Source organism: Pseudoliparis swirei, chromosome 23 (genome assembly GCF_029220125.1).
Source record: "Pseudoliparis swirei isolate HS2019 ecotype Mariana Trench chromosome 23, NWPU_hadal_v1, whole genome shotgun sequence".
NCBI lineage: Eukaryota > Metazoa > Chordata > Actinopteri > Perciformes > Liparidae > Pseudoliparis > Pseudoliparis swirei.
Window position 1 is genome coordinate 12,745,840 of NC_079410.1, and position 14,054 is coordinate 12,759,893.

The 14,054-nt window shown below is 43.7% G+C and overlaps 1 protein-coding gene across 9 annotated transcripts in view; it reads left to right on the forward strand.

The window, feature by feature from the left end:
* The window catches only part of sdk2a (sidekick cell adhesion molecule 2a), a 105,873-nt gene continuing 91,819 nt past the window's right edge, over positions 1-14,054 (forward strand). For all 9 annotated transcript variants that reach the window (XM_056407660.1, XM_056407663.1, XM_056407662.1 and 6 more), the window contains exon 1: positions 1-222. In XM_056407660.1, the coding sequence (XP_056263635.1) occupies positions 66-222 (157 nt within the window). In that variant the 5' untranslated portion in view covers positions 1-65. The remainder of the gene's footprint in view (positions 223-14,054) is intronic.

A 14,054-nucleotide genomic window follows, 5' to 3' on the forward strand; every position in this document is an offset into this window, starting at 1 on the left:
TTGACTCCCAGGACCAGCCAGCAGCCAGGAGGACTCTTCCCGAGAGTGTGTGGCCACCGAGCAACATGTCCCCGGCGTGGACACGGGGAAGGCGCACCGGTGGCTCGACGGTGGCGCCGCGCACCATGGTGACAGCCGGGCGGACTGGGCAGGTCGGACAGGTGTGGGTCTCCTGTTGGATTCTGCTGTCCGCGACTTGTTTCCTCGGCGCTCGGGCTCAAGGTAAGATGTTCAACTCCTGTGGAGCTGTCCAGTGTTTGCTGGAAGTGCACAAGAAAGTACGTGCTAGAAATGTATAGTGTCAAATAAGGTCAGTCAAACAAAAACAGTTGTTAAAATAAGAAAGGCTTGCTTTTACATATGTGGTCACATATAGACAGACCAGTTGTAGACCCATGCCTTATACACTCTAAATGATAATCAATTCGTCAATTGCTAAATTCGTTTCCTCAGACAACAACGTGAATAAACTGACGTTTTCCCCTCCACCACATTCCCCATTAACATCATGAGCACAAGGCCACTTGCACGCTCCAAAAGCTCTCACACAAAAAACACAGCCTGTCTCTGCAGGGCTGAACACTGATATTACACGTTTCAGTTGGTTTAAATGAGCTCCAATAACTTGTGATTGTGAGCAATTTAAAATGCATTCCGTGAATCAATTTAATCCAGATTATTCCTCGAAAATGTATCGATTTTAAGTATATTATTTGCTTATTCACATGGCTGTTACAATATTTAAAACATGTAATCTGTAAAATCACCAGTGGGCCTGGTTGAGGAACCTCAAAACACATAATTTCACAGCTTCCAGGCCGATTTACCTCTAGGTCAGTTTAATATTGTATTAAAGTCAGTCATTAACTATAATTAATATGACCAATTATTTAAAGGCTGTGTTACATTTCCCTATTGTCCATTTTTCTTCACTCTCACTTGCAGGCCATGTGAACGTAATAGAGCAGAATGAATAAATCCCAACATGTAGGTTTCATTCACACTGATATGAAGATACAGGCGTGAACACGATCTTCACCAATCATACAATTACTGTGAAATTGGTATGTCTTGTCACTTGTCACCTGTCAGTGGATGACATGTGCTTCTTGACCAGTGAGAAGGTAATGAGATATCTCCACACTAGGTGGTAGATCGAGGGGAAAAGCAGCCAGAGCAAATCCTTCCTGCCTCCTATATTTCAGAATTGAAAAAAGCCAAACGGCAAGTTGTCACAAGAACTAAAGGTGAGTTGATGGAAGGAAAAGTATATTGTGTGGGCTTATGGACTGGAAATGTCATCAGCAGTCTTGATGGATAATCCCATTAAATATAATGTAACCGAATGCTTTACATTCCAAATACAGGGTCATGGTTTTTTATGACTGAGGCTCATGCAGAACCACAAAAGAAAGTTGGATGTTTGACATACACATGCTTCTGGAATATACTTTAATAGGCCCCAAAGGAGGGGAAGAACAAGTCTTGTTGTGGAAGTTGACTCATATGAGAGGTGGCTTTTCTATGCACTCCCCCTTTTATAATCACAATCCTTAGTGCACCAAAGTGCTTTAGCAGCATAATCCTTTGCTTGTTTGTCTTCGAACAGGTCGCATTGCTCTGAAGTGCTCCCAGCCTTATCTTAAGAGAGTCTCAGGCGTCTCTTATTATGCAGGGCACAGTTCCTCTATCTGTTATTACCATCCTTTTCTCAAGCTAACATGCCGTCAGTGAGAATCTGTTGAGCGCTTCAAGGCTATACGTCACAGGGTTTGTACCTTTCCGCCCCAAACAGACCTCTTTCTCTTCATGCAGTTGGCATTCCAGCCCCTTGAATGTTCCCGGGTGTGCATTAGCATTGGTGAGAGATTCGCTCTTCGGTCTGCCTGCTCTTTCAATAGAGAAGGACCTCCTCTTTGGCGCACAATCGCTGCTTTAGGCTCTCCAGTAAAGACGCAGTTGCTTTATTTGCAGGGGGTCCTCTCACAAGCCAGAGGTCTCTTTCTTCTGAAGTAGGAAGCCGATCTCATGCTCGTGGGGCATCCTGTGTTTGCAAATGAGTGGCATTGCGGCTGTGCCTCATTATATAGATAGAGAGGCTGTAGTCATTCCCTGAGCAGGGAGGACCTCTGAGGATGTCATAAATTGGGCGATATACTGGCAGACAAGGCCCCTGGGAGCCGGAGGTAGCACGTACTTGTTTTTCAACAGGTTCCTACTGAGGCTCCTGCTGTGTTTAATACTGCTGGCTGCTCCAGTGTACAAGGATGACCTGATAGAGTCCACGGGGGTACCTTTCTTCTGCCACAGGCGACTCTCAGCATGCCATTTTAAAAACCATTTTGACCCCCTCATCGAAATTGCTAGTAACTAGATGTGAGGCTTTGACTTACTTTCTTTGCCTCTTAGCAGTCTCTGTATCTTCTCCCCTGTGTGTGTGTGTGTGTGTGTGTGTGCGCGTGCGTGTGTGTGTCGTTCCTGGCGCTTACTGTATGTTCCTGTCTATTGAGCTTTAATCTAGATAGCAGCATTGACATTCTGCCAACCGGCAGCTGCTATAATTTTCTGGACGTACGTTATTATGCAGCTTGACAGCTGTCAGGCATTTCCAAATCTTTAAATCTTATGATAATCCACAGTGTTTACAAAAAAAGCATTTGTTTAAAACACTCTGAATCCTCGTGTGATTAAAACTCTGCGCTAATACGGGCACCAGATCATAATTCATCGACATCAGTGAAACACCATGACACACACACACACACACACACACACATACCTACACACACACACACACACAAACATGCAAACACATCCACTGAAAGATAGAAAAATCAATGTGTACAAGATTACACAACTCCATCAAGAGAAATATAATACAGTTTTAATAGAATCAAAGGCATCTCCTAGATCCAACAACGGCTGATCCAAAACCCGATCATCTGCGCCCACACGTCAAACACTCCCTCACAAATAACGGAAAGCTTAATCTGTTTTGCATATAGCTCCACAAAAGTAGACCTACATCCTCACATTTATGCCACATTGCCCTCAGGCATCTGATTGTAGACGTGATACTAAATCCTGAGCCATATGTGATGAAATAATTGCGTTTTCCTTAACTTAAAGCACTTTCTTACCCGTCACAAGTCCTTTAGGAGGCACAGTGACGCAGGAGCGCTGTAACTTCTCAGCCACTGTACTATAATTACACACAGCTCATATTTATGGCATGCATCCCTCTGTTTGGGTGAAATGCAGTTAATTAAACATGTTGACTTCTCCAGAGAGCTAACAGATGTCTGGTGGAATTTGCACTAAATGTTTTTTTTTCTTCGCAAAGTGGATCATGCCCAGAAGGACCGGCTCGTGGCTCGCTCAGCCTCAGGTGAAGCGTTGTGGCCGCTTGGCTTCTAACTCGGGCTCCTTGTGCGTCTTCAGCGCCTTCCTCCCGCGTCTGGCCGGTTGGCTGCTTTTCCCTGGCTGCCAAACGCTGTCTACACATGTTTATTCATGTTTTCATAGGATGCTTTACTCACCGAGATGGAACATATCGCAGCTGAATAAGAACAAATATATATATATATCGGCTTCGTGGCAGCAACATTCAAAATGAATGAAAAAGTCTGAATCCCTGTTATAGAGATAATAATCTTACTCATGTTTCATGAAAGAAAGAAAATGCTTCTAACTGTTTAAAGGGGACAAATGATCACAATTGGCTTTATTGTTAAAGAACAATAGAGCTGCTGCGCTGTCAACGTTTTCTAGCTTCAGGAGACTTTTAATTGGCTCAGTCGAGCAGCAAAACTGTGTTTATAGTTCATAATGGAAATGTAATCAAATTAACTTGTACCACAGGGTTTTGGCATTCGCCCCTTGCCCAGTAATTGCCTTTTGCCAAAAAGGTTATGGTAATGGTAATTTGCATGAGGCAAAGATTCCTATCTCCCACCACGAGTCTGTCATGCTGCCACATTAGGTTAGCTGGCTGAAATGTGCACTAGTTGAGTTTTGCTGCGCTAGTGTGTGTATACTTATCATGAGGCTGTGAGTTTGGGTTAAAATGTTATTGGCTGAATGCGGTACACAAGTAAACCTGGGTCTTGCAATGATTGACTGCTTTTCTTTACCCTCAGACAGCCCTTCTTTGTCCTACTGGGTAAAACATACCGTTTAGGTTTCTCAAATTTAAGATGTTCTAATAATAGCAGCATTGGGGCAATTTTTAATCACATAGCTAAGAGTGGTTTTGTTTCCATGTCTTCTTGATTATTGGTGAGACAAGAAGACATGCAGTGGAGAAGCACTACGAAGGGGGAAGAGACAAATTCTTCCCTTTATAAATTCTCTTGGCTAAATGTCTAATCAATCTGACACAGGTCCAGGAGGCCCCTCTTCAACTATAAAGAACAACGAGAATTGTCTCATAAAGGGCCCTGAGCTGGGACAGAAATTGAAAACAAATGACCTTGGATAGAGAGGGGGATTTAAAGCTGCACTATTCGTTTAATTTGTCTCATATCATGTTGACAAGGGAGCAAAGATGTTGTGCATGCTGCTTCATCAAAGCACCATTCTAAGGAGCAATTGGAAAAAGCCCTCAAAATGGTGTCATTACTTCCATCCTGGGAAAAGAGGGATTGTTCTGAGGCCGTTTTCTTGGATCATACATCTGTCTTGAGGCCCCCAAGATGTTCCATGTAAACATTTGAATGACACGAAAGACAACTCAAAGAAAACTGTGATGAGAAACAATGCTTTTTATAGCATAATGTGCACACTGAATCTCTGCTCTCATACAGTCTGCCCCTCCTGGGGCCTGATGAGTGTATTCTTGTGTTGTGAATAAAATGGCAAAAGAGGCAAAGAAATCGAGAAATCGAGGAGAAAATGAGTGAGGGATGGGGGGGCATGTTTTGTCTCCTAGTGATAACAACTGATGGTACAAATCCATTTTCTTTGTACGTTCACATGAATGAGTTCTTCACATCTTTATATTCTGCTCCACTCTTCTATTGACCTCAAACCAAGCCAGTGGCAACTCTTTGTTACGTCACCCAACCACCAGCAGCAAGTTTCCACGCAGTAAGTAATGACAGGGGAAGGTACGCCAATACTGATGTTTCACTCAAGAGAGACACCTGGACATGGAAGTATAAGCGATTCAGATGAACAACAAGCCCCACAACATTTGGAACTGGAGAAGATGGGACAAGAAAAATCATGTTTCTCCTTAGCTCCTGCTTGCTTGACTGTGAAAGCTAAATTTATTCCAGCTGATACTAAAAACCTTGTCCTTGCTTGTTTGAAGAAAACATTGTATTCGTGCAATTTCAGGTGCATGGAGGTGGGGTCAGGGTTCAGTGCGTTTTGAAGGGCTTGTTGATAAAGTATTTCAGTTTATGGCATACTTCCTGTGCACGGCGATGGTCTCATCTGGAGAGAAGGAGCCTCCATGCCCTCCATCTGCAGGGCGCAGTCTGCTGCTGAGGCTGTGCTTGGCAGCAGGCCTGCCAGTCCCTCCAGGGGGACCTGGCGAAATGCCTCAAACTGCATCTCAATGCCGTTTGCTTATTATTGATTAGGACCATAGCTGAATCTCATTCCCCATTGTCCTTTTCTTGGCCACATGGGATCCCATACCATGTTTGATATCACTTTTATGTCTCACCACCTGCCTGCGTCCTCTTCCCAAAGATGGAGCAGAGCTCAACATCAGGCACGCCCCACTCCTGTCACATTTTGACAGAACTCCGGCTTCACTGTAAACAAATGGCTGGCAACCGATACACCGGGGTGGGGGGGGAGGAGGAGTGCGCGGTTCACTCAAAGGCAAACGGGGAGATAAATCTTAAGAGATTCCTAACTACGTTCGCACGCAGCAGCACTTTTTTGTTTGCTGATAAGGGAATCCCATCTGGTATGCATGGCATTGAGAAGTGCTGGTTGTCCTTATAGTGTGGCGATACTTTAATGTACACCTCTCTTTGATCACTGTCCTTGCCTCTAACATCAGGAGAGTGTCAGTTCAGAATGGTGATGGTGATGGGAGCCGACAGCGGTTCTGCAGGCTTCTTCTTCTCCGGCTCACGACGCATCTGGATTCCCTTTACTCGGCCTCTCAGCACAAGCCATGAAAGCGCTTCAGGTGCGAGACTGAAACCATCTGGCAGGATTCAAGTCAAGACAGACAAAGCCCAAACCCAGCCTTTGTCCAACACGGGATGGAAGCCGGTGTTTTTCACCCCAGGGCACAGTGCATGTGGAGAGATATTTACAGATCTAAAACTGACTTGAACCTGATGGTTTCTGGGATAACATGTTTTTCTTTTTTTAGGCTGTCGAAGGTGTCAGCTATTTATACAATGACATCTTCTTGATAACACAATGAGTTGTGACATATTTGACTTCAATTTGCTCGACGGTTGATGTCTTGGATCATTACATTTTCATTTCTGTGCTTAGGGAGGAATTGACTGATTGAAGATTTAAAGTCCTGGATCGAACATAGAAAATGAACAAATGCTCCAGAAAAACAAGGACGGTCAGAGAGCTTGTCTGCTTGAATGATACAAATTATGCAGGTGTGCAGTACATACGCAAATCAATATGGCGCAGCGGCTCTTTCTGAAATCAACAAATTAGGAAACTTGTAGTATTCACTCTTCATCTCCATGATTATTGATGCAGGGCCATGGAGAGCCAGTGTCTGACAAGGAAGCATGAATCTGCTAAGACGCAAAACGGGTTTGCCATGTGCATCTGCCCGGAATGATTTAGGAAGATCAGTTTGGGAGCGCTCCTCAGAGGTCAAGCTGAAAGTCTGTGGGGCATCGCGCTTCTGAAAGCAAGAACTACTGACAAGGAAGAAAGAGAACCTGTGCAGATACAGCTGCATATTTATTTTAATTTCAAACACAGCTTGAAAGCAGAATCCAATAAAAGTGCCTTTATTGTGTTAATGCCTGTTAGCAGATGCACAAACATGCACACAGCGATAGTGTCTCTGTAAGCTATTTCCCCTCTAACCCATGCATCTGCACTCGCGTTGCACGGATTGTTTCATTATCGCTAAATGGAGATTTCTCAAAAGACCAAAGCAGTGTTTGAATGCTGTTTTCGGCACAACTAATGAAAGTGGGGCAGAGCCATGGTGTCTCGTGTGAATAGACAAAATCAGAATCAGCTTTTTTTTTTTAACCGTGAAGCTCTGGTGGCCCTCTGTGCAAGATCCTTTCCAATTGAACCTGTCTCCACGCCATGTCGCCGTCACTGCCGGCTGCAGCGAAGTGATGGAGAAAGAGCGAACAGAAAGAGAAATAAACATCGCTTTGGACGTTTTGAGGAGGCAATGGGGGTAGTGGGGGTATTGATGGAGGAAAGAACTGAAAGCGCTGTATCCGTGGGGTAGAGAATGCTGTGGTGTACAGGAGCACAAATCCTACATTCTGTGCAGATCCGACGGCAGCTAGGAAACAGCTGACAGTAAAATAGGGGGATCAAAGGGATTAGTGTGCCCAGTTTGAGCCCGAACAGTAACCCTACCACTTCTCCCACCACCAGCCTTTTTAGACATTCACCCCTCCATTTCATGTGCTCAGCCTGTGAGACACAAGACATCTCTAATTGTCTCTTTTTTAAATTCAGAATCAGCCTTTTTACACACTCTTTAGCTCCTGCAGACTCTCACAGACAGGCAATGTGTAGAAGAAGGTCACAGTTTCAATTTTTAAAAGAGAAGTAGAACCGGGTGGAGAAAAACACCCCCGCACGAACACACACAAACATACGATGCACTAAAGTACAAATGCCTACACACAAGTAATCCACACAAAACAAAGACATTGTCTCTGAGGGAAGCCGATGCACATGTCAGACACAATCAGTGCTGCCTTTTGTGATCTGAGTGAGATTTCCTGTCGCTGGGGCTTGAGACGCAGCCGTCCTAATTCTGCAGGGGACTGCCGTGTCCCAAATGCTTGGGTCACTGTCTCCTCCTGTCTCAGAGAAACAGAGTCGTTCCTTAACAAACGGGCCAGAGCGTCCCCTGTTGGTGATATGCACTGTACCGCAGCAGGAAGACTTCCGACAATGTTGGCCAACCTGTCTGTCTCCACAATAGAGATGCAGCGGCCATACGAACTCACTCTAGGGCGACGCCGAGCTTCACCCAAGAGAGTAAAGCCAAGTCAGATCTGCATCACATGTGGCATACGATGGCTCAAAACTGATGTGTGATGCCTGACTTAAGTGAGAGCATTACGGCAGATACGAAGGCGGGGTTGGCTCATGCTGTTTGTGAGCAGATTCTATATGATGGCAGCAGCTGCTCTGACTTGTGTTGCTGTTGCAGAGGCCTTGGGCTACATTTCTGTGTCATTGTCCTCAAAGCATTCACATTTATTTTCAATTTTTAATTTCCTTGTTCTGTGAAAGTGAATGTTTGAGCAATGCAGGACATGTTCTCTGCCTGTGGGGAAAGCAGAAATAGTAGAGTGAGTGTGATTATATCAGTTTAATGAAGTTGCTCTGGCCAATGTTTAATTTCATGAAACTCAATTAGAAAGCTTTTTTTCCATTTCTGTACTCGAGGGTTCGTCGTCATTAGATTATAGGGTGGAATTGTGAGAAATTACCAATCAAGGATGTGTTCTCAGAGTGCATGTTATGATGATCTGCCAGTGTCTTTGCTTCACAGTGAATATTAACACTCTAAGAAAAGGAAAGCTGTAACAGACAACTTAATTGTCGATAAAGGAACAGAGTGGAATACGTTGGGTTACTGGGTTTGTGTGGTACGTAAGGATAGGAAAAAGCACAGCTGTGAGGCCTGGACAATAGATGCAATCACTCCAGACAGTGCAGTCACCTTTCCACATCTGCTTTTCCTTCGTGGACCCCACTCCGATTTTTACTGTTGCAGCTTTATACGTTACAGTGGGCCGAGAACTTGTCCTGCCCCCACTACATTAGTCAGGAATAGTAAAGAGGATCAAATGAGGCGAGGTAAACGACAGAGACAACATGTGCACCACTATGCTGCAGAGCAGACGTATGCAAACTCAAAGGGTGGCGGTGTTTAAAAGCTTTAATCACGCCACTGCTCAGAGCCCAATGTGGCGTTGCACTCTGCATCATTGAAAGCTTGTTTTATTAATGTTGTCCAGAGTGAAGTACGGTGGGGTAGTGGGGCCAGGGGTGTGGGGGGGGGGGGGGGGGGTACATTGTGCTCTTGATTTAAAGTGGGATGGAGCAGAAACAATGGCCATGAAAAAAACATTGCAAAGAGGGCTGTGGAAAGCAGCCCACTTCCATTACTTTAGAAGGCACCGTGCCCAAAATGGTGCATGAGAAAGTGGCCGTACAGTACGGAGGGAAATGTTCACACATGATTGGTCCCAACGATCCTGTAAAGCCTATATGTATAAATCAAAATGTGGACAGACTTGAATTCATCGTGTGCTTTATGTGACACATACAAGCCAATCAAGGCAAAGCGTGCCGTCTTTGAGTGAGCGGGTGAAGTGAAGTCCTGTGTGAGCCTGTTGCTTAATTGCTCTCATTAGCTGCCAACGTTCACACCAGTTATTCTGCACAATTACCCAGCTGCCACCACGATGTTATGAGGCAGAATACTGCGGTGGGTCAAGGGGGGCAACACAAATAGGTTGTAATTCAGTCTCACTTAAATGAATGATTTCTTATTTCAATGGATTGTACAGTGGCATTTTTCTCGAGATTCCCCAATGGGAGACCACTGATGAGTGTTTTTTGTGCGTCATGTGGAAATAAGGAGGTGCGCGCATTTGATGCAAATCAGGAGCTATTGTTGTTTGACAGTAGACAGCTTTGCAGTGATTTTCTGTGTTCTTAATTTGCGAGATGAGAGGCAGGCTCCTCCAGCTCTGGTTACGCACCGCATTAAAGAACTGCTGCTATGAATGACACTCACGGCTAATGAATATGAATACATTTATAAAAATAGGCACGGGCACCCCTCTCAGTGCATATTGGGAGTGACAGTCACATTGGCTGAGCATGGTTGATGAGAGGGAGAAACCGCTGCCCCTGAGATGGAGGGATCAGACAAACATCCCCCACCCACCCACATGCAGACAAACAAATGCCATCGTATGATGACATTTAAAAATGCTCCTGCGTTTAAGAACGATGATCTTGTCGTCTCTCGGTCCTATTTACTCACTGGACTCCAACAATCTGAGATACCAAAGCGTGCGTCTACATCACTGTATGTCCCTGAAATAATAGTTATCCATCATAACTAATTGTACCATTTGTACATGTCACAGCGATTGATCATTTATTGTTTTGCGTTAAATATCGAGCGGTGGGTGGGTGGCTTGAAAGAGGATTTCTCCTACTTTTGCAAATCCACAGATGTCATATTGTTTGTGGGTGATTTATACTGCACAAACAAGACATTTACATTGCATGTCAACCAATTCATAGACTGTTTCCTGTGGAAACAAAGTGCAGTAATTTATTGTCATTAACACACAAGTCATGACTTTCAGCATCACTTAGGAGACACAAATATATGTCGGCTTATCTCTTTGGGTTTGTTGTTTGACATTTACACACTGTCATTTCATTGCATGGCCATTAACAACGTGCCAATGATAGCTGAAAGGAAAATTGTTCTTATTGTATCTAATTTACAAGGAGAAACATTTTCTAGTTATTGTTGCTGTTAAAAACCAGGAGCAGAGATATGCAGTATAAAACATTTCTTCTCCTTGACTAGAAAGAAAGAACATAATATCAGTGAGTAATCAATCACAAGTGGAGTCCGTAACACATAGGCTGGTTTTTCTAAAGATAACATTTTTGTATTTATCAACATCAAAAGCCCTGACCTAAAAAAAACACACAGTCATCCCACTCCACGGCCATCAGAGAGATTTAGTATCACTGAGTGTGTCCTTTCTTTCACATAAATTAGAGATATGGCAAACAATAATATGCAAATGTCTTCATCTGGTTCCCTGGGTAGGCGATCATTTTAATCAATGATGTTTTTTTGTATTTGATTGGTTGTGGCTTAATAACCCAAGATATTACTTGATAAACTGTTAAATAGCTTTACCGCTGTTTCCTTTCCATTTCCCCCTAAAAGCAAATGCCCTTATTTTTCCTTGAATTTGAAGCACAGGCAGGACCAATCCCTCAAAGATTTGTGAAGGACTTTGATTGAGATAAGTGGGATCCTCATTGGCTCTGACAGACTTAACCTTGGTGAGTGTTCTCTGGCAGCCACTTGAGGAGGATGGCAGACTGTGAGCGCCAGACATTGGGCATGACTGACACCATGGTGCTAACCTTGAGCCAGGTTCCCGTAGAGCAGCGGCTCAGTATTTAAGGTCCAGAGAAAACTCATTGAGCATCTGACTTAACTGGGTTAGACTGCACCCATGGAGGCAAGCCATCACACTGAACTAATTAACAGCTGAAACAACCTTGAAAGCCTCGGACAACATTGTGTTCGCTGCATCCCCCCCACCACCCATTTCTTTCCCCACTATGTTTGTGGGTTTGTGCTATGCTACTAAATTCATTTATTTTGCACTTGAACAACTGTTACTTCATAATCTTTTCTGTTCAGCTGAAATCGTGTCAGATGTACCCATCAAACAGTTCTACTGAAATTTGGGAAGGCATATAAAGACCAATAAAAGCACTACATGTTGCCCCAGAACCAACATAGAGAGAGAGCGAGAGAGAGAGATAAAGCGAGAGCGAAAGCGAGAGATAGAGCGAGAGAGATCAGAAATATGTTCATCACTTTTTAGGATGCTCATGAAGATTCTGCTTAACGGAATGACTCATTTATTTACTTGTTATTTCAATGTTGGCATGCCTGTTAGTGGTGTTGCCCTAGAATGTGAATGTGCTTTTGACTTATGTTTCGCATGAATCAAAAACAGATTTGGTCAAAGGGGAGACTCATCATATTCTGTCAGATTTGAACTCTCATTCCACGGAGCCCCGGGGGTTCTGTTTGATTTCCTCCTGATTCAGCAGGGCTGCCATTTTCTTCGGAGGGCAGTTTGAGCTGCTGCAGGGGGTCAGGGGCCAATTCAGCATTATTGAATAATAAATAAATAGAAATGTGTTGCGACTGTAGCTGATCCTTGTTGTTTCTTCTCCCCTCACATCCCTGAGCAGACTGACAGCAGCTGGGGCCTTGTATTCGCTGTAATGGCCTGTATATATGCAGGGTTTCATATTTCAATCACCGCCACGGCAGCAGAAATTGGTGGTTTAAGATGAAGTTGAAATTGGAAAGTGGCTATCGTGTCTGCATGAGGAAACACATTTGAATCCCAGTGGAGAAGGTGCTTGGCAGCTGCATCTGGAACGTAGACTAACAAGTCCTTAGGAGTGGAGTTAAAGTTAAAGTCACAAGTGCTCCAGCGCCTTTCAAGCCTTAGCCAAATGATTTTCCAGCGGAGGTCGCATCCGGGATATAAGATTTGAGGAAGTATTGCATAATAGCCCTATAATCAATGATTCATCAGTGGAAATGTTAATGAGCCATGAATGATGTATAGGACTCTGATGAGATATATCTACAATCATATCGTTAAATGTCACAGGACTGCTCATTCATGTTCATAAGGAACTTGTAATAATTTATGTTTTGTGTTATTTCGGCTATGAAGTACATGGAAAATGATATAACTGCAGGTTCATTTAAAAAATAAAAAATAAATTGTGGCCGGCCGCTCCAAATCATTTTGAGAGTTTCACCTTTTAGTTATTGCTGTCACATATTTCTGAAGCTTGCACAATGTCGTCTCTCTGCTACATTAACTGAATATTCATTATGGGGCTAATAGTAGTGCCTTTGAAGAGGAATGATCATATTTAATTTTCTCACCTTAGAAAGAACAAGTTCGTGAAGACTGGAGGATGGAGGAGTGGAGTCTGTGGGGAAGATAAAGGGGAGGCAGTGAGAGAATAAGATCAAGCGATGAATGGAGCAGCAGAGGGCCATGGAGTTTATGGACCAGCGGGGGTGAGAGGGTGGATGTCCAGATTATTATATGAGTATATCTGCCTGATAGTATTGATGGGCCTGCACCTGTGTCTCCACAACGCCTCCATCTCGCAATACTAATAGTAGTATATAGGGGACATGTATGCGCGTATACGTACGTGCACGCGCGCAACCTCACATGCACTCTCACGCACGCATATATATGTCCCCTTATTATGCATATTTTTATGGAAAAAAATTAAAAAATTTAAATAAAAATTTAAATATATTATTTAAAATATAAAATATGATGACAAATTAAAAATCTACAAAAGAAAATAATTCCCTATAGATAGGAGCTATTGTTTGTACCATTTAAACATTTATAAAACCCTTCCCTGTGTCTTTAATAATACATAGTGTTTAGCAACGTGTTGAAATGACTAAGGGGGTGTGTTACACATGCACTAATCTAACTTTGACAGCATACAGGCACGAGCTGTAGGGGGGCGGGCAGCTAAGGTATGGGGGCGTGTTTGGTGGGGTAAAAAAAGGTGTGTCCTAGAGGAGTAGGGAACGATGTTATTGGGTGCATACTACTTATGAATAAGGGGGAGGGATGGAGGGAGGGATGGAGGTGTGTTCATTAAAAATGTACCTCAAGGACAGCTCAAGCATTAACAGTCTACAGTTATCTGCCTGCTAAGCACGTCGCTATACCCGTTGGAGCAGACCATTCCTTGAGAATAATTTCTCCAAAAAAAAAAAATTTAAAAAAAAAGGTAAGTGATGTTATGTTTGATAAAATGTTGTATAATATATCTATTATAATAGGGTTGTGTACAGGATAGCGAGGGTGCCGCATGGCGTCGGTTGAATGTCCGGGGCTCAGTCTAGAACCGTTATACACCGGTCCGTTAGCCCCTCCGGCTCTATATGACATAGCTCAGCCCGTCCCGATGCCGTTGTATAATGTTTCGATTGTAATAGTGGCGTGTTCCGCATTGGAGGGGCGCTACAGTCTATGGTCGTTAGCCCCGGTGCTACTGTA